The following is a 21,715-nucleotide window of genomic DNA, read 5'->3' on the forward strand; positions in this document are numbered from 1 at the left end:
CACGTTTTTTGTAAGAACATCCAAAATATTTGAAGCCCTCGGTTGCTCATAACTTTTTGAATTTCAAGCCTAAAATTTTATTAACATAATCTCATTTTCACCATTTTGTGAGCGTTGTTGTAAATTTCCTAAGAAATCGAGTGTTCTACAGTCCACAAAGCCCTTTAAGTGCCAATGTTGTATTTATCAGACATGGGCTATGTAGTGCGAAGCCCTCCTGTAATGCCCAGTTTGAGTTAGAAATCGTCATTTTTGGTCTAATTCGTAGGAATTGAATTGGGCTTCATGGTCATGCAAAAAGCAAATCAAAAGTGACTCTCTTCAGCGAGATTTTAAGCTAAAAATGAAAAAAAAATGCAAAAATTTGACAAAATCGAGGCAACGAGTGAGCCAAGAACCTCCGAATTTGGCCCTGATTTATTTGATGCTGTCCTCCAGCGAATTAATTTGAAGTATTACCACTGGGCACCTTTCTATCAACCAGGCAGGTCTGCGCAGCAATTTGCTTTAAAAAACTTAAAAGAAATGACCGTGGCACTTAAAGAAAGGGTTAAAATATACTTAAACTTGTTCCTAAAGTTTTAGCAATCGAAGGCTTATGTTCTTATACATAGTTTTTTTCGCATAGAAAAAACGTTTAGATTTCCTCAATATGACTTTCTAATAGCAAAATAGAGACGTATAATGAAAAGATTAAAATCTAAAAGGGTCTTTTTCAAGAGATATATGCAATGTTTTGAAAAACCGTACACTATACATATACCAAATCTTTGGTGATGAAAGAGATGTTAAAAAAAACTATGTGCACTATGTACTATTTTTTGATTTATCTGTTTATTAGAAGTTGAAATTTGGATTCATCGATTATTTCTTTGGTTTGGAGTAGTTTTTGATATTTATCACAAATTACAAAACTTTCAACATCGGTTACCCACCATAAAAGGTGATTACTTATTACTTATGATTATTTCTCTAATTTCGTACATGTTTCTGTAATTCGAACTAAATATCTGGTCCCCTGAAGACCCTGAACGTGTGTGCATCGTGTGTGCATGTTTCGTTCATTCAATTTTTGACGACATTTTTGGTCAAAAAATTGAATTTCGATGGCAATATTCAATATTCAATTTTCGAGTTAAAAAATTGAAAATTGAATTTTGACTGCTAGTTTCAATTTTCGTTTTGTTTATTGCCAGAAATGAACTGAAATTTCCATTATCATCTTTGATTTTCTAATATAAACTTCTTGCATTGAAAATTGAAAATAATATTTTCAAATACTGAAAATTGTGTCGTAAGAAATTGAAATTGACAAAACCAAACCAATTTTTTATCACGCTTGCTTTTCCACGAAAACAGATGCTCAAAAGTAGTGTTTCATCGGTTTTATTGTTATTTGTTGCTGTCTAGTTTCCAGGTCTTTTGCAGCTTAATTTAGTTTTGGGTTCTATAAATACATTATGGCATAAATTTCACGCTGGAGCAATTTCCTTTACGTAATATTTAACTCTTCGGATACTCTTTGGTCTTTGTCTGGCCTTTTATATTTTGACTACACTCTTTTTTTATAAGAACAATTTCAAAAGAAGGCTGGAAATTGGCCTAAATCTAAGAACATATTAAGAACCCGGGGGGGGGGGGGTACTAGGGCAAGGTGGGTTACTGGGATGCTCCGCTGGTTAGGATACCTTTTTTACCTCCACGAGTCCCAGGTAGGGCCGCAAAAACACCAAAATAGAAAATCAGTCCCTCGTAGGGTGCCTATTTTTGGAAAATTTGGGGAAAAAGTAGAAAATTTTGGAATTTTAGTCCCGTTCAGGGTCACTTTTTTCGCAAATTTCGAGTCCCACGTAGGGTCCAGCGGAGCACCCCCGTCGGTCGACAAGGGTAGTACCCCCCCCCCGGATTAAGAAAAATGTGAGCCTCAGATTTCAGATTTTAAAAAGGTACTGACTTTAGCCGATTTTTTTTTATTAGAACACCTATAATTCGGCTGAGTCTGGATGTGCTTATTTACTCTCGCCACTTCCATTTCAGCTCTTAATGAAGTAAACGCGTGTGTAATCGATACATTAAGAGAAAAATTAGACTAACAAAGAAGAGACTGAATAAAACTATTGTCGTATTGTTTCCTTTGTCTTCTTTGTAACTGGTTGTAAATCATTTTCAACTTTCAATTTTTTCATCCGAGACGTTTTTTTTACAAATTGGTTTGGTTTTGTCAAATTCAATTCTTCACGACAAAATTTCAGTATTTGAAAATATTGTTTTCAATTTTCAATACAAAAAGTTTATATTAGAAAATCAAAGATGATACTGGAAATTTCAGTTCATTTCTGGCAGAAATAAAAATAAAATTGAAACTTTCAATCAAAATTCAATTTTCAATTTTTTGACTCGAAAATTGAAAATTGAAAATTACCATCGAAATTCAATTTTTTGACCAGAAATGTCGTCAAAAATTGATTGAACGGAACATGCCTGCATGGTGCATGCTTCGTTCATTCAATTTTTGACGACATTTTTGGTCAAAAAATTGAATTTCGATGGCAATATTCAATTTTCAATTTTCGAGTTAAAAAATTGAAAATTGAATTTTGATTGCTAGTTTCAATTTTCGTTTTGTTTATTGCCAGAAATGAACTGAAATTTCCAGTATCATCTTTGATTTTCTAATATAAACTTCTTGTATTGAAAATTGAAAATAATATTTTTAAATACTGAAAATTGTGTCGTGAGAAATTGAAATTGACAAAACCAAACCAATTTTTTATCACGCTTGCTTTTCCACGAAAACAGATGCTCAAAAGTAGTGTTTCATCGGTTTTATTGTCATTTGTTGCTGTCTAGTTTCCAGGTCTTTTAATCCGTGACCCGAAAGTATCATTTGATTTTTGATTTAAAATCAAATCGAATTTCAGAAGAAAATTGATTTTCAATTATCCCTCACCAATTAAAAATCAAATTTCAAACCAATTCTTGATTTTTGATTTTTAAATCAAATATTGCATCTATCTGAGATGAGAGCCTGTTCTTGGGAAGCACACTTGTCCAAATGGGACTCGGTTATCTTTCCATGTCACAGACACACACACATGGTATATGAAATTTTGTCCGACTAGGTGTTACTCTGAAGCAAGCGTACAATAATGAATTTTAAAAATCACTTTAAATTTATAATATTTGATTTAAGATTTTTAACCTCTGAAAAGAGGTACTTTGCGCATAGATACCGGGTGTTTAAAAAAGTGTGAATGTAAAAAAACTAAAATGAGTACACTTTTTTTATAAGAACAATGAGGCTCAAAATCGCCAAAAAATAAGAACAATTTAAGAACAATGCTTAGCCTGAAATACTAAATTTCAAGCAATTTAGGGGTAAAAAGGGTAAAAATTGGGTATAACGTCTAAAATACCTTAATTTTACCCTATAAATAAGAACAGAATAAGAACAATTTCAGGCTCAAACTGTCAAAAAAATAAGAACAACCGAGCCTCAGAAAAGTTTTACTGGTTCTTATAAAAAAAAAGTGTATGGTTAAGCTCTTAGATTAATTAACTCGATAACTCAACTCGTCTCTTGTAACTCGGACTCTATTTGAGTTGGACCAGAATATATTTTTCCATACAGGTATGAAAGCTTCACTAGAACTCTCAAAAAAAAAAATTTTCAGAAGTGCGCAGTGTCTGTTTGAGCCTTCTGGGCCATTGACCCCAGGACATTTCCAGTTCTTATAAAATTTGTGAACTGGAAGTGTGTCAGAGCTGAAAGTACTCCGTGGAGCCTTAGGGGCCATCGTATTTCCGCACGAAGATTCTTGTCCCCGCTCCGGAATCTTTGTAATTTATCTTTATAATATGCCTTGTATTTTTGACGACGGATTGAATCTAGCAATTCCTTTGATTTCGATAGATATTTTTTTACGAGATTCGGCGGTAAATTTTAGTATCAATCTAGTCATTTGTGAAAATCAGGGTGAACCGCTCAAAAGCACGCAACTTTGATGAGATTTGCTTGCTTCAATTCCCATTCAATTCCCAATTCCCATTCAAAGAGATTTTAGTCCTTCGGGCTTATACTTCGTTGGTGTTTACTGATGAAATAGCCTAACTTTCCAGTCCTGGTCTTTTTCCGCTAGAAGGTGTCAAAAGAATCTTAGTGCGGGAACTTATATCAAACGACGACTTATATAAAAAATGGCGAAAATAAGAACATGTTAAGAACATTTTTAGGCTTAAAACTCAAGAAGTTAAGAACGTCCAAAGGCTTCAAATAAAAAAAAAATGTGTTACGCAGTTCTTAGATTAAATAACTCGATAACTCAACTCGTCTCTTGTAACTCGGACTCTATTTGAGTTGGACCAGAATATATTTTTCCATACAGGTATGAAAGCTTCACTAGAACTCTCAAATAAAAATTTTCAGAAGTGCGCAGTGTCTTTTTTGAGCCTTCTGAGCCATTGGCCCCAAGGATCGTCTCGCAGCTTTATTGAGGTTTGATTGAAGATAATCGCTGACTTGATTTATTGTCGAATCGGTCTATAGTCGTCCAGAAACACGCGGCTGCGTCACTTTTCAGAAACATGCGGCCGCGTCTTTTTTCAGAAACACGCGGCCGCGTCTTTTTTCAGAAACACGCGGCCGCGTCTTTTTTCAGAAACATGCGGCCACGTCTTTTTTCAGAAACATGCGGCCGCATCTTCTTTCAGAAACATGCGGCCGCGTCTTTTTTCAGGAACATGCGGCCGCATCTTTTTTCAGAAACACGTGGCCGCGTAGAATAACACATGGGTGTGTAATTTAATTACGCGGCCGCGCTTTTTTAGATGCTCCCACATATTTCAACATGCGGCCGCGTTTCTCAACAAAAACGTGCGGCTGCGTACTACAAAAGAAACACAACTGAAACTACAAGGTCCAATTCAGCCACGGTACGTTTTTCTATAAAGAATAGTGTACTTTGACTGATGATCAACTATTATTAAGAAAATTAATTTCCCTTTCTAGACAGCCTATGTGAGTGTTTCTAATATACATTTACATAAACAAAAGAAACCCGGGGGGCGCACTGGGTTTGCCGACTGACGGTATGTGTGGCGAACAAATTGGCTTTTAGAATCGCAGCCTTACAGTGTAGCAAAAAATCGGTGAAATTCATACCCTTACAGTGCATTTTCATCCTTTTTCAGAGCAAAAAATTCAGACTTTTTGGGCAAAAACCCTTGGTTTTCCTGGATTTACTGAAATTTCCACCCTTACAGTGCATTTATCAAAAAGTTAACCCTTACAGTGCATTTTTGCTATCCTGAAAAACACACCCTTAGCCGCCGCACATACCAGTCGGTCATTTTGCCTGACTGCCCCCGCCCCCCCCCTCTCCGAAAAAGAAAGTACACTATCTATTTTATTAATTAACTTGTGTCACTTTTGTTTTCCCATTTTCTGAAAAAAGACAGTTTTATTCCTATTGACTGATTAAAACTCACCCTGGAGGGTTATTTTAGAGTATTCTAACGATTTGGCCAATTTTCACCCTGATATTCTTATACAGTAGAAGATATGTATCTGCAAAAGATTGAAATACCTAAAAATTTTCGGAAAAAAGACTCTTTTCACACCCCTGTGTCACAGACCTACTGGGATCCTAGCCCCGCTGGAAATTTGGTCCCTGGTGGGAAAATACCCTGGAATTTCTGCCCCACTGGGAAATTGACGTTGATTTCATCCCCACTCAAAGATTAATGTCTAAAAATTTCACTCCAAAACCATCCAGACTGGATGTTTGAACCTTGGAACAATAAAACTTCCAGTGGGATTCCAATAGGGACTTCTCTCCGCTGAAGAAAAAAGTTCCATGGTCTTTAATTAATATTAGTCGCTTCAAAGTCAAAGAACTTCGTTTCAGTGGATGTTGGACTCAGATAAAAAGTCAATAATTTTTCCGTCGTTATTTTCATATTTGAAAAAATCAAATAAAACTATTACAAGGCTCCTTCAAATTGTAAAGTAGTTCGTATGTAAAACATTATAGCATCTCTAAACATATTTCCCCTGTGGTTAACACAATTAGTAAAAATATCTTGGACAGAAAAACTTTGAAAAAATAATCGGTCTCTCTCGGAAATGATATCATCATGTCCAGTCAATGGGTCACGTCCAAAAGGATGTTCATCTGTTAGTCTGCCTTGATAAGTCTGCTCGTATAATTCTATAGCTTCTTGTTTGGGTGGTAAACCATTTTGTGGGGTCGGAGTCAAACGGTTTGTTCTTGTTTTAATAACAGATGGTATTCCTCGACCTGAAAGGTGATATAAAAACTTCCTTAGGAGATATGGATCTTAAAGATTTCTCGCGTTTGGAAGGGTTTTCTATGCATAAGAAAAGAAACATAGTAGGAGCTGGTTATTTCTTGTATCGCTAGAGAGGTAGAGATTGCAACATAAAATCAGAATTAGAATATCCCAAACCTGCTATTGGATGTTCGTTCCAAGAAGATACAACTGTCCTCAACCCAAAAGCTGCAACCAAGCATGTTACAGATGAAACGCAAAACCTTTGAGTCTCATCTGTCATGTCAATGATATGTCGGTTATCTAAGTCTGCCAATATGCGTTTTAGTGGGTAATTAACACGGGAGTTAACTTCTGGCCAGATTCTCTCAACTGGTAGATTCTAAAAGCAGAAAAATATACAACCTCGTCCCTCGTCATCAGCTTTTTGGTCAATCAATAACGTAAATAAAGACTGGGGATACACGGGGGCGAGGTTGAAAAATTTCTTTTTGAGTAATAACATTCACGTAAATTTCGGCCCAAAAGAAATCCATTTAGAATAGTCTAAGAATGATAGGATCTAATAAACCCTTTAAGTGCCGATGACTTAATAACTGGTCATCCGATAATGTAAAAGGTATGCCGATGACTTAAAAACTGGTCATCTCGAATTTCTCTTTATTTGCTCTTTAGAGTTTTTTCAGAAAACTTTTTCCATTTACCAGAAAATAAAATAATAACAGAAAATGACCATTTTTTAAGGCATCTGGCATACTTGACTACATTTCGTAATGACCAATTTTTAAGTGATCGGCAAACAAAAATAGTTTTTCTGGAAAACCGCAGCAAACAGAAAGTGTCTTTATATTTGAATAAAGCTATGGCACTTAAAGGGTTAAAAAGGAAAGTAGTCTACACATAGACAGCTCCAGGCTATTAGGCCATACTCTAGTTGGGGTTTTACACTCCTAACGAAGAAAGATATTCAGTATTCTGATAGAATATTCTGTTCTTAACAGTTTTACGATCACGACCTGTCAAAAGAAGGAGTGAGCTAAATTACGTTGGTTACGTGCGTGTCGTGGGTCCGTGGGTTGGTGCCTTCGTGGGTGTTCGAGCACACGAGAAATTTAGATCGACAGGAAATTTTGGACATTTTGGACAAGTTCCTATTTAAAACGGTTTACAAACAAAATGAAATTATTGATGCTAAAGGAACCACTGAACTCTAACAGGGTTTCAATCTTGAATTTTGTCGAAAATTGTTGACATTTTTAATAAAATTTCATATTTTCAAAATGGCTAAAAAAATCTACATTGCAATCTGAAAAAATTCAAATTTAACCAAAAATTCAAAAAGCTGTACCGCTTCAAAGATAGAGGCCTAATTTTTGTTGACATCATACTGTAGAAAACAAGGTATTTTACCTGCTTTGATTGTGTCTGGCGATATGGTAAAATGTCATGTCTACTTCTCAAATCTTTGAAGAGTTCTTGCATACCAAGTGATAGGTAAAATTCTTTTCCGCAATCAGCCCTCATTTGATGAAATATTCCAAAGTCCATCGCTGCTTTTCTAAATAAGAATTAGGAATTTAATTTAATTTAATTTAATTTTACATTTTGCAACGTTCTTCTGTTTCGCTGCACTCGTTTTTAATTGCCACATGATTGGTTTCTCATTTGAGCCCCTAAATACACGCTTTTTATAAGAATGGTGTCCATTACATTTTATCATGGATATTCTTAACTTTTTGGGGAAATGAAATATAAAATATTTTGCAGAATTTTTGTAGCAAAATTTCATGATGGTAATATTCTTCGCACATTTTTAATTTTTTGGCCATTTTCCTCAGGAACATTCTTATAAAGTGCATACTTATTAAAACTAGTTTGCAGGAAATAGCTCAAAAAGTGCCCTAAACCTGAAAAATAGTATTTTGTTGGAATTTGGCTCAAAGGTGCCTTAGTGTCTGAAGAGTGTTTATTACGTCATCAGTTGCACACGAAGTTTTGTATTTGATAATTGATTTGAAGTTTTACTATTGGGCACCTTTCCGTCATTCAGTCAGGTCCACACAGCTGGCCTGACTGCCTTAATTCCCCATGTTCATGATTCCCAAAAGCTTTAAAATGTTCTTAACTTGTTCCGAACATTTTGGTCATCAAAAGCCTTACACTTTTTGAAAACCAGTATTTTGGCGATTTTGAGCCTCATTGTTCTTATAAAATTGTTCTTAAAAAAAGTTTAAATTGTTTGTTCTTATGAAGCAAAACCTGTAGTACGTGTACGTTTATTATGGACTTATTTCCTGGACTTTTTTACCTATACACTTCGTTGTAAATGATACCATTATTTTTGACGGGCATTGTCGTATATCCAACAATAAATCTTGAATGACCATCAACGGCTATGACATGAGTTACTCCATACATAACCAGCTTCTCGTTCTGATCAAAATGTATTTTGTGTCCAAAATAATCTGCTCGATATGGAATAGGGTTAACTAAGCGGGCTGTGTTTGTTCTTCTCGCCAAGTGATTCTGTGGAGCAACGTGGGCTAATGCTTGACCTATCCTGTTATGTCCAACGCGTAATTGGTGTTTATGGGCTATATATCCTGTCATCATCTTTCTTCCATAAGTCGGTCCAACCTACCAAAAATAAATAATGAAGTTTTGAACTAATCTTCTGAGAGCGTTCTACTGGCGATTAGACCAATTTGGATCTCAAATTGACCGTTAAGTCCGGAATAACTACGCAGTTCTTTATCAAAAAGACCGGTGGGGTAAAATTTTTTTGTAGGCAAAAATGGATGATGGGTATGTGCGGACGGTAAGGGTCGGTTTTTTCACCTTTCAAAGTCTCTCTAAGGGTTGGAAAAATCAGAAAGTTTTAAATTAGTCTCTCTAAGGGTCGGAAAATTCAGGATTTTTAGGAAATTTTTTGATTTCCAGAGAAAAAATTGTAATACAAGTGTCCTTGGTCTCTCTAAGGGTATGACTTTTTCTAAAAATCTAAAAAATTAATCCAAAAAGTCTCTCTAAGGGTCACCTTTTCAGCAAAAATCAGTCTCTCTAAGGGTCGGTTTTCGGAGGTCCTGTCCGCACACACCCCTCATTCGCCAACCCTAGTACCCCCTCCCCGGCCTTACAATAAACGAACAAGCAGAAATTTTGTGAAAATCTGCTTGAGCCATCTTTGACCTTCTTTAATGCAGAAATTCAGAAAAACTCCATGATCCAATATACACCTAGTCGAAAAAAATCCTCTTTATAGCTGTTTTTTGGCTGAAATTTTACCCAAAAAATCTTTTTTCTGAAAATCGGCTCCGTCACATTCGCTTTGTTTAAAAAATACAAAATCTGCTCGTACCATCTTTTACCTATGCTATCATACACTACTTCATGCAAAAAATCAGAAAAAATAAATGATCCAATTTTTCACTAAGTCCGAAAAACCTGTTTTTAGCCGTTTTTTGCACCAAAAATTATTTTTTCGAAAATTGGGCTCCGTCATATTTTGACCACCACCATTTTGCACCTTTGTACCAAAAATGAAAAGATGCCTATGATTCAATCCTGAGGAAAGTTGGTAACAGAAGAACGAACGAACGAACGAACAAACGCAGCTTAATTTATAGGACCTCCGTCCAGGTAGGTCCAAAAAAAACAAATACAAATGGTCATCAAAAAAAACGAAAACTGCCATTTCCGGCATTATCATCTGCCAAAAAAAATTTTTTCTTCAAACCGGTCTTGAACATGTTTTGGGCAATGCTAATGTGCATCTTTTTACAAAAAATCAGAGAAAACTAATGATAAAATCTCAAGAAAATGCCTAAAACTATTTTTTCCGGCATTTTCGGCTGGAAAAAAACTTTTTTGAAAATCGGGCTCCGTCACATTTTAGATATTGTCACTTCACATCAGTTTGAAAAATTTCATAAAAAAATATTAAGTACAGCTCGAGAAATTCAATAAAAATAGTTTTTCTGGCGATTCTCGGCTGTTCCGGTGATTTTTAAAAATTTCCGGCTTCTAAAATCAGGTTTTTAGACAATTATGTTTATGTGTGAAAAACAACGAAGTGTATGGAAAAAAATCCACTACTTGCTTAGGGTTAGGGCTGTTAGGGCTCAGGGGTTTCAATAAATACATTTAAGAACATTTACCTCTTCAGCTGCTGTGGCCACGATATGTTCCAAATAGTTGGTGGATACGCGTGGTGAAATGCCATGATCTTTGCAAAAACGCTTTATGGATATAATTGAAAAGCCTCTTTCACCTGGAAATCTACTCTGCAAAATGTGCTTGATTTCCTCATAAGTCTTTTTTTGATTGAAGAATTGCAGCATTTCATCAGGGTTTACCTTCTCCATTGCAAAAATTAGACAACAAATAAACGGTTGATGATGTTCAAATTGTGCTACAAGATGTGTTACACAATAATGTGACTCACAAAGTTGAATTATTTTTTCATTGTTACGTAATACTAAAAACATGAAAAAGTGACTTCTCACTCCTCAAACTCGATTTTTTATCAAGCTTGATTACGTAACTATTATATCGTTGAAAACATTTTTCTATTAGTTGAGGGCCAAACCGTGACATCTTTGATACGATTTCAAATGAGCGGGCAATTAATGATTAATCGGCCCTGTGAACTGGGAACTTTTGTAATCAGTAATCAGTCATACGATTAGCGTAAATAATTGTTTAATTTTTGTTTTGCCTTGCCGTAGAAATTTTAAAAATTTTAAAATAAGATCTTTCTAAACAATTTTAAACTTAAAACACAGAAAAATAGATAATATCCACGGACTTAATATCTACCTTCCTACAAAAACATATATAATTCAGAGGCGAAACGTCGACTTGGCCCATGAAAGAGCGAACTTGTAAAAATATTCAGGAAATTCTTATTAAAAAAAGCCTGAAAGTACTTTTTTTATTTTCTCCAGCATCACCTCGAAAATTTTCATTTTTTTTGTTGCTTTTTTTTGCCAGTAGCCCCCCCCCCCTGGTTTAATGAGAAAAACAATTTTTGGTGATTTTGTTCAGGCATTTTTCTACCCATTAGACATCCGTAACGTTGCTTTTACATCCAAACAAGTTCATTTGATTGTTATGAATGTTAATTAAACGTTGAGAAAACATTGTTTGCATGATGCATCGAATTTGACGGTAAAAGTGATGAGTTACAAATACTCACACGTGGTTAGCCTTTTTCTTAAAGATATCAATCAAAGTAAATATGCCTTTCTAACACATTTCATAACCAATTACACCAGCCGTATGTTAATTTGGGAATTGGTTTTCTTTTTTTTGCCATATTTCTTTTGCAAAAATTTATCACCTTACAAAGTACTGACGTCATTCGTTGTGGCACCTTGCATGTTGCGTTATGCAAAGAAGTAAAATAAACTATAGTCTCAAGAGATATCGAATCTGAAACGCAACGGAGTGTTATAAACACCTGTCTGCCGAAAAACAGAAGCAGCATGATATCTTTTCTTCTAGGAGAGCACATGTTATGACCTTCAATTTTTAATGCAAATGATGTGTTCTGCTTTCTAGGAAACCTAGGAAATTCACTATTTGTATCCCTAAACTTATTTTGGCTTTATGCTGATGTGTTCTGAAATCTAGGAAAAACATTTTGCCAACATATACTTGTAATATTTTTGCTTTTCCTACGAAACATGTGATCTGAAATTTTCTATGCATATATTTTTTCCGATAAAACTTTCAGAACGCCTTGGAAAAAAAGGTTGCCTCACTGGCTGCTTTCGAAAAAATAGAGATGAAAAATAGACCGATATATCTGTTTAAGAACTTTTTCATTTGTAGCCGTGCCTTCACACCCGTGTCATTCAAATTACTTAATTACCCACTTAAAATTATACAAGCTTTCTTAAACTTTTTTCACTAAATTAACAGAATCAGAGGTGGGGGAGTTTATAACAATATCTATATAAATGCCTTCAAATTCTACAGTAGGTCATACTGAGATAAATTGATTTTTTATAAATTCTATATCATTAGGCAGAGAATTTTTCCCTTAATTCAAAATTTTACGTCAAATCATTTCATTATTTGCTACTTATCTTTAAGTAATTGTGCCTTTCGGAAAGGACGACGGTTAAACTAACTTTTCTCACCATTTATATTCTAACACCAATTTAAATACCTGATTACTTAATCCAACGTCCTTGTTTAATTAAACATCAATTATCTAGCTAAAAGTTCCAAATGGCGGTAGAAAAAATGAAATTAAAAATCAAAGCCACCCGTAGCATTTCTTTAGTCGTTAATCCTAGGAAACTAAAAAACTAAAAAGGTGTCTTGGGATTTAATTTCTTACTGTTTTGGCTTTTCCTCAATTTACGATAACTAAAAAAATAGCAGTTAAGTTTACAATTTTCTATATTATTTCACAAAATTCATTGATGTAGCCAATTTGACTAGGTTGTGGGATAGCCGTGTATTTCACAGACCAGAGCAAAACAATTATGAAGAAACTAAATGATAATTTTAATTGCATCCAGGTGGTAAAATTGGCTGAAAAAAATGTTCAAATTATTCATTTATGATGCAAAAGACATCAAAGATTTATCTTATTTATCAAACGTTAATTAAAGGAAATTCCAATGAAATTACCTTAAGCCCAAAGTTACCATAGGTGAAAAGGTAATTAACCTTCGAGACGACATAACTTGACCTCCACTTTTTATATGGACCGCATTGTTATGGACCTCAATATGGACCACCGTCAAAAATGGCGAATTGCATCACAGCACCAAGCAATCGAATTTTATCAGGGTTACTACATATACATATTAAAATTCATTATTTTATGATTTTAAATCAACCATTTAATCAATTCAAAATTAACTCGTTTTAACGCTATTCAAAAACTAAAAAGACTCCCTGTTTTTATAGAATTTTGAATTTTTGGGTATGTATACACCCCTGTGTCAGTGACCCAGTCAGATCCACCCCGGTGGTTAACCTGGTGGAAAAATTACCAGAAATAGCCGAATTTCAAGTCCCGGTGGGAATATGAGTGACCCCGGTCAAAATAAGTGGACATTTAGTAAAATTCTGCGAAAATTCTCTCTGTCGACGTAAATCATGGGTGCGTTCCCTTGATGATATATATAGATATTTGAGTTCTCTTTAGTTCGGGAAAAAAATCGACGTTTGGTACCTATAAAGTTTTCTGGCTCAGTGGTGTATCACCCATGAAAAATAGAAATGGACTTAACGGTCAAAGTTATTCTTATTGGAAGTGCCTGTAGTTCTCTTGTGACCTTATTCTGGCTATCTTTGACCTCCCCGTTGCGTTTTTAAGCTTTGAACTTTGAAATGCTTCTTTTAACGTATTAAAGATTTCTTACATGAAAGATTTACACCTGCAGCGCTAAAGTTGTAATAAAGATGTTCTTGGAAAATTTCCGCCTTGCCCAATGAAACGAAAGCTTGTGAGAAAGGGAAAACAGTTTTATAGCACCGAGGGAATAATCAAAGCATACCGACTAATTTACTTGAAAGTCCAGATCTTGTTCTTTGCCCAGCTTTTCAGGTTAAATTTTTCAAACCGCTGACTTTTTTAAATTTTACATTGGAGCCTGATGAAATTTCAATTTGTTCAGAGACACCCGGTGGACTCTTAATTTCCACCGGGTCACTGAGACAGGGGTGTATGTATCTCTCTAATGTTTTGTTACTTTTATTCATTTTAACGAATTCTCGCCAATTAAGAAATTATCCAAAAATTGCGTTTTCTCCCTTTTTTCCACCTCTTATACACGCTTTTTTTATAAGAATACACTGTATAAGAATATCCACAGTGAAATTGGCCAATAAATCAAGAATAATTCTAAAAATATCACCACCATGGAATTTGGCTGATCATGCTTAAGAATGCCATTTTCAAAGCGTTTTCAATTATAAATTGCCAATTACCCCTAAGGGCCATTCATTTCACAAAAACGCCATTTTATGTTAGGGACGTAGACGTATGTACTAAATGTCAAATCTAGTCCGATTTACACTGTTTTATAAGAACAATTTTATAAGAACAATGAGGTTCAAAATCGCCAAGAAATAAGAACAATTTTAGAGTTAAGTTCAAGTTATGTTTTTTTCCTGGTCAAAAAATTTCAAGTAGATTTTGCTTTTCAAAAGAATACACAATCAATGTAAGTGTGTCAGCGGCAAATAGGTCAGCGGCAAAAAGGTCAGCGACAAATAGTCAGCGGACAAAAGGTCAGCGGAAAATAGTCAGCGGCAAATGGGTCAACGTTTTAAGTAAAAGTGTGAATAACACATTGACCACCGACATTTTTAAAACTAATAGAGATCATTAAAAAGCAGTTGTCAAAAACATTTTGCTTTGACGTTTTTTGAATCTCTATCGGACGTCTCATGGCTCCCATGGTAAGCTATAAAAAGAGATGCAAACGCAAATTTACCACACTCGAAAAACAGATGCAGTCAAGATGACAAGTGCAGATATAAACCTAACCTTCTTCACAGAAAATAATGGATCAAGGTCAGAACGAACATTTAGAAAAAGTCAAGTCACAGTATCAAGACTTTCTACGGTATTTAAGGTGAGCTTTTACTGACCTTCTATCACTCATTTTGTAAACAGTTATGGTAATGACCGAAAATTTAAAACAGTCCAACATTTAATTCTAAATATTTTTTGAGTCCGATTAAAAGCAGAGCGGAAAGTTGCTGACTCTGCAGAAAATAAGAAATATTTATTCTAAAATTTTGGGTTTCAAAAAAAGTATTGAATTATTAATGAATTCCAGAGTGAGAAGAACAATTGTGGCTTGGCTATGTTAAATACAACTCTCTTTTTTTATTTTTTTTAGATCGACCAAGCGTCACTATTCATCACGGAAGAGTTCAGCGGACCATCTGAGTTCCCAGACTCATCAGGAAATTTTCCCTCTCTTGACAACGTTAGGGTCGAAACAGTGTACGAAGTAGAAGGTGATTCTTTGACGATTCGTCCAATACCAAGCACGCCAAATACGCCAAGCACATCAGCCTATGAAATCCCATCGTCATCTTCAGATCGACAAGGATCATCCTCATCTCCAGAATTTGGCGCATTTAGAAGATACAATTTGCCTGGGTAAGTCTAATATTTTTTAAGCTAACATTACAGAATCACGACTGGGTACTGATTTTTTTATGATTTTCTTTTTGATTTTTTTTCAATGATTGCGTTATTTTTACAGATTTTTACATTGATTTTTTAACTAATTAGATACTTTTGATCATAATCTGATCATAATTATTTTTTAAATTCTTTAATTGGTTTCTATTTCTTTTTTTGAAATGTTTTTCTGATCATTTAATTAATGGTTCTGACTTTTGCAAAAATCTCAGCAAAAGAAGCAAGATTTATGTTGACGGAATTCACTTCTTTCTTTTAGACCGGCTCACCGAAAAAGAGCAAGAGCTTCTCAAGATTATTTATTAAAGATCTTTCTTGGCGACTTTGAAGGAAGAAAAATAGGTAATTTTAATATTTCTTTTTCTCTTTTTTTATTAGAATACTTAAATTTTGGCATGTCAATTTTCAGTCCGAGTGTTCTTATCTAAACTAGGTTCTAAAATCAAAAAGTATACATTTTTTCCTTGTTATTATACTTTCCTTGAAAGAACGTTTTGCAATATAGATAGCCAAATCATTTAAAATCACAGCCAGGTTGGGTTTAAGTATCAAACATTGTAAATATCATTGTTTTTCTCTGTTTGTACAGTATCAACCAACAGAATGCAACATATTTCTATCAACGCATCAAATTCAAACGTTAACGCAATAACCGAAATGGCGCGCAATGTGTTTCAAATCGATGATTTGGTACTGGCCAGTGCAAGTGGATGTATCATTGAAGACACGGAGGTTACAAGAGGTAATCATATTTTACTTGAAGTTTGACCAGATTTGGTGAGGGGTAAATCAACATGAAAAGTTGTGCGATATTTTTTGATTTTTTGACTTTATTTCTGACTTTTTTATGTTTTATTTTACTATTTGGACTTTAGATTTTTTGACTTTTTCGCGGAGATGTACTATAATTTAGTAATTTGAGTAATTTACTCCTCCAGATTCGGTTCCAATTTTTCCTATTATTGTTTGCTCATCTCTTTTTGAAAGATTATATCGAATTAATTAATGGAATCTTATCTTTAACACCACGTCTGGTAATTTTTTCTCTAAAAGATCATATTTGCTTCATAATCATTTCAATATTTCTTTCAGATTTCACTTTCTGGAGATCGGCTGCCAGGAAAATTTACGCAGTACAGGAGGAACAATTTCAGAGACAGCCAACGTCTACAGCCCAGAGAGCAAGTTCTGATGACAACGCCAATCGAGAAATAATTGAAAAGCTAGATTCAATGGAGCGTACCATCGAGCGAAATTCTCTGATACCTAATATTCGAAACATCAGTGGACTTGAAAACGCCATCTGGTCAACCAGACTGATTGAACCAGTCAAGGAGACATTCCGTTGCGTCATTTGTCGGGACATTTCGTCAAGTCCCATTGAAATTTCCGAATGTTGTAAGCAGATTCTTGGTTGCTCGACATGCCTGCATACTTATACTGGTAGTTCCTGTCCTCTATGCAGGTCAGAAAATTTTTCAAAAATGCGATTAAATTGTTTTGAGAATCTATTGAGATTAGCTAGCTCGAGAACATTTGAATTAAGTGTCACATGCAACTCCAAACTTAATTGAAATGTTTTTAGCTAAACACAATAAATTAGCAAAGAAAAAGAGGGTATTCTTGAAAGATATTCACACTTCGAACTGCTTTTTATCTTTTGTACGTATACTTTTTAATTATTTTCACATTAAAATGCGGTTGTTTTAACGGGTTTTAGTATTGTACTACACACTCCTGTGTTAAAAACTTCACTTCGATTGTTTTAAGTTGGAAATTTGCAACACTTTCTTTGATAGTTTGAATATAGTATAGTACCTTATAAATATAAAATGCTGAAAAGCGTTTTAATTTCCACGATAAGATAAAACTAAAAATATTTCCTTTAGTTTAAATTATATTTTTTTCTTCGAAAAAAGACAACATTTTTGTTAAAAATTGATTTCATTTTTGTAGGATCATTTTTGTAACTTTTTTTAGGTCTTATACCTGAAATTTTCTCATCACACTTTGAGGAAGGGATTTTAATTTTGAAATGCAAATGCACAAAGAATCTCTTTCGTTTTAATTAGATTTATTTTATTCTTCAAAAAAAAGACAACTTTATCCCGTTTGTTGAAAATTGATTACATTTTTGTAGGATCATTTTTGTAACATCTAGTTTGGGAATTATACCTGAAATTTTTTTATCACACTTTGAGGAAAGAATTTTAATTTTGAAATGCAAATTTTCATTAGTTTTTTCGTTTTTTACATTTGAATGTCAGATTCAAACTTTGTTTGCATTTATAAATATGTTGTTTTAAATTACAAACTTGATTAAAAGTTTACATCGTCTCGTAAATCTAAGAAACTTTTCATACAATTGTTATTAGAACTTTTTTTTTCGTTTCATGATGAAGTACGTATTCTAATCCCAAAGCAAAGCATTCAAGGCATATTATTAAATTTTTCAAATCAAAACTTGAAAAGAATTCTCTCGTAAAAAAATCTCGAAAATGCTAAAAAGAAATTGGAAAACTTATGAAAGTGAAATGCTTTAAGCGATAGAATGTTAATTGATTAATTAATAACAATGATTTAATTAAAAGATGTTCATTTGCAATTAAAAAGTGAGAAATTCATTCAATTCATAAAAAATTTTTGTCATTGATAAAAATCCAGCATGTCAATATTTTAGGACGCTCTCATGTTTTCGACCAATTTCATTATGAATATTTTTTAACACTAGTTTTAATGGGTGGGGATTTCGAATTCTATTGTTTACAGCTCAATAATCCAGTGGGGATTTCCAAAATTTTAATGATTTTCCCAGTGGGGATGAGGGTTCAGTGTAGTTTTTCAATGGGGATGAAATTTCAGAGTATTTTTCTCACAGGGGAAAATTTTCGGCCGATATTTCGGAGGGGTCCCACCGGGTCTGTGATACGGGGGTGTAACTACCCCATTTTCTCAGTTCACTAGGAGTAAGAAAATACCCCATCATCATAACTTAATTCCAATAGATTTCATTTTAGAGAAGATTTATTTAAAAAAAATCCTCAATTAGGGAAGTATCAATCAACTTCGATTCAGATTTTTGTTGGAAAATATTAATCCAAGTTTCAATTCAATTTAATGTCTATAAATGATATTAAATAGGCTGCAGTATGCTCTGAGAAAAACTTTTTATGAAGTTGAACTATCGTTAGGGCTACAATGCTGAAAATGAAAAACCTACATTCTCGGGGTTTAATACATTCTCGGGGTCAGGTGCTACATTTTTACTTTTTTCCAACAGGTGAAAATTTGCTGATGACATCGCTTTTTGGATGTTGTCACCAAAGTTTTTTTCTTCCTTGAAGTTTGTGTCGTGATGGAGAATATCTGTACCAAAAAAGGCTGGGGCCAATAGGGTTAAAGTATATTCTTATGAAAAGCATGTAAAATGCGTTTTTCGCTAGCTTAGGGAATATATTAATGTGAGAATAAATTAATGCGGTATTTAATAAATGCGGGATTAATTAATGCGAATTTGGCCCTAATTCGCAATATTTAATCCGCAATTCCTAAAATTGTGTAATTCGCATTAATATAATCCGCATTTTTGTTAATTCTGCTGTCATTTCAAATGTCCAGAGTACGAGGTAATCTTTGGATGTCTCAGCCAATCAAAAGTTTATTTACTCGGCGTTTGTTTGTGACTTTAGGGAATTGGTGTATTAATTGACCTAGCGCGCATCAGATAGAATTGCATAACTACCCGGACAAAAATGGTGTAGAGAAGATATTTTGCGCAGAGGTCCAGGAACATATCAGGAATCACCAAAAATCCAAGCCCCAGGAACACCCTCAAATTCATAAGGATGGACATGGTACTTTTTAATACAATTATTAATGAAGATACATCCTTAACTGTTCTTAATTTCTAAGACTTACAACCTTTCAACCTTTATACCTTGTTTCAACGATGAAAACTCAAATACACGTTTTTTTTTTATATAAGAATGGTGTAAATCCATTTCATCATGGATATTCTTAACTTTTATGGGAAAATCATCCTAAAATATTCTTACAACATTCTTAGGTTATGATCCTAATTGACAATTTATAATTTAAAATGGTCTAAAAATGGCATTCTTAGCTTGACTAGCAAAATTCTATGATGGTGATATTCTTAGCATATTCTTAATTTTTTGGCCATTTTCATCATGGACATTCTTATAAAGTGTATTCTTATATAAAAAAAGCGTGTACAGGCTGAAACTGTTTTTATTCACTGGCATTTTTGAGCCTTATTATTCTCATAAAAATGTTCGAATAGAATGCGTGTCTTTCTTAGAAAATTAGAAAATCAAAAATTAAAAATCAGAAATTGAAAGTGATTTTCGAAATTCATTACAGTATGTTTGCCTACGTACTTTTTAGTCGGACAAAATTTCATGTACCATGTGTGTGTGTCAGTGACATGGAAAGATAACCAAGTCCCGTGTGGACAAGTGTGCTTTCCAAGAACAGGCTCTCATCTCAGATAAATGCAATATTTGATTTAAAAATCAAAAATCAAGAATTGGTTTGAAATTTGATTTTTAATTTATGAGAGATAATTGAAAATCAATTTTCTTCTGAAATTCGATTTGATTTTAAATCAAAAATCAAATGATACTTTCGGGTCACGGATTTCTTTTGCAGCTTAATTTAGTTTTGGGTTCTATAAATACATTATGGCATAAATTTCACGCTGGAGCAATTTCCTTTACGTAATATCTAACTCTTCGGATACTCTTTGGTCTTTGTCTGGCCTTTTCTATTTGACTACACTCTTTTTTTATAAGAACAATTTCAAAAGAAGGCTGGAAATTGGCCTAAATCTAAGAACATATTACGAACCCGGGGGGGGGGGGCTAGGGCAAGGTGGGTTACTGGGATGCTCCGCTGGTTAGGATACCTTTTTTAACCTCCACGAGTCCCAGGTAGGGCCGCAAAAACACCAAATAAAAATCAGTCCCTCGTAGGGTGCCTATTTTTGGAAAATTTGGGGAAAAAGTAGAAAATTTTGGAATTTTAGTCCCTTTCAGGTACTTTTTTCGCAAATTTCGAGTCCCACGTAGGGTCAGCGGCACCCCCGTCGGTCGACAAGGGTATACCCCCCCCCCCGGATTAAGAAAAATGTGAGCCTCAGATTCAGATTTTAAAAAGGTACTGACTTTAGCGATTTTTTTTATTAGAACCTATAATTCGTGAGTCTGGATGGCTTATTTACTCTCGCCACTTCCATTTCAGCTCTTAATGAAGTAAACGCGTGTGTAATCGATACATTAAGAGAAAAATTAGACTACAAAGAAGAGACTGAATAAAATTGTCGTATGTTCCTTTGTCTTCTTGTAACTGGTTGTAAATCATTTCAACTTTTCAATTTTTTCATCCGAGACGTTTTGTTTACAAATTGGTTTGTTTTGTCAAAATTCAATTCTTCACGACAAAATTTAGATTTTAAAATATGTTTTCAATTTTCAATACAAAAGTTTATATTAAAAATCAAAGATGATACTGGAAATTTTCAGTTCATTTCGGGCAGAAAAAAAATAAAATTGAAAACTTTCAAAATTCAATTTTCAATTTTTTTGACTCGAAATTGAAAATTGAAAATTACCATCGAAATTCAATTTTTTGACAGAAATGTCGTCAAAAATTGATTGAACGGAACATGCTGCATGGTGCATGCTTCGTTCATTCAATTTTTGACGCATTTTTGGTCAAAAATGAATTTCGATGGCAATGTCAATTCAATTTTCGAGTTAAAAAATTGAAAATTGAATTTTGATTGCTAGTTTCAATTTTCGTTTTTTTATTGCCAGAAACTTCCAGTATCATCTTTGATTTTCTAATATAAACTTCTTGTATTGAAAATTGAAAAATATTTTTTAAATACGAAAATTGTGTCTGAAAATTGAAATTGACAAACCAAACAATTTTTTATCACGCTTGCTTTTCCACGAAAACAGATGCTCACAAAGTAGTGTTTCATCGTTTTTATTGTCATTTGTTGCTGTCTAGTTTCCAGGTCTTTTCAGCTAATTTAGTTTTGGGTTCTATAATACATTAGGCATAAATTTCACGCTGGAGCAATTTCCTTTCGTATATCGAACTCTTCGATACTTGGTTTTGTTGCCTTTTCTATTTGACACACTCTTTTTATAAAACATTCAAAAAGGCTGGAAATTGGCCTAAATCAAGAACATATTAAGACCCGGGGGGGGG

The 21,715-nt window shown here is 34.0% G+C and overlaps 4 protein-coding genes across 5 annotated transcripts in view; 2 read left to right on the plus strand and 2 right to left on the minus strand.

Moving 5' to 3' along the window:
* LOC136820992 (adipocyte plasma membrane-associated protein-like) overlaps window positions 1-21,715 on the minus strand; it is a 39,630-nt gene that overhangs the window by 4,599 nt on the left and 13,316 nt on the right. The gene's annotated exons all lie outside the window — the stretch shown is intronic.
* The window catches only part of LOC136820989 (uncharacterized), a 33,634-nt gene continuing 12,623 nt past the window's right edge, over window positions 705-21,715 (plus strand). For both annotated transcript variants that reach the window (XM_067077221.1, XM_067077222.1), the window contains exon 1: window positions 705-943. The gene's annotated coding sequence lies outside the window, so the exon portion shown is untranslated. The remainder of the gene's footprint in view (window positions 944-21,715) is intronic.
* Window positions 5,953-10,715, minus strand: LOC136820994 (uncharacterized). The gene is made up of 5 exons (XM_067077228.1): window positions 10,449-10,715; window positions 8,600-8,928; window positions 7,702-7,849; window positions 6,469-6,673; window positions 5,953-6,299 (listed from the first exon to the last, which is right to left on the minus strand). Exons 1-5 carry the CDS (start codon window positions 10,653-10,655, stop codon window positions 5,983-5,985), a joined length of 1,206 nt encoding a protein of 401 aa, XP_066933329.1. The 5' UTR covers window positions 10,656-10,715; the 3' UTR covers window positions 5,953-5,982.
* Window positions 14,761-17,049, plus strand: LOC136820997 (uncharacterized). Its single transcript, XM_067077231.1, has 5 exons — window positions 14,761-14,894; window positions 15,165-15,430; window positions 15,735-15,817; window positions 16,065-16,217; window positions 16,568-17,049. Exons 1-5 carry the CDS (start codon window positions 14,781-14,783, stop codon window positions 17,047-17,049), a joined length of 1,098 nt encoding a protein of 365 aa, XP_066933332.1. The 5' UTR covers window positions 14,761-14,780.

This window comes from Clytia hemisphaerica, unplaced genomic scaffold (genome assembly GCF_902728285.1).
Source record: "Clytia hemisphaerica strain Z4C2 unplaced genomic scaffold, Clytia hemisphaerica genome assembly, whole genome shotgun sequence".
Lineage (NCBI taxonomy): Eukaryota > Metazoa > Cnidaria > Hydrozoa > Leptothecata > Clytiidae > Clytia > Clytia hemisphaerica.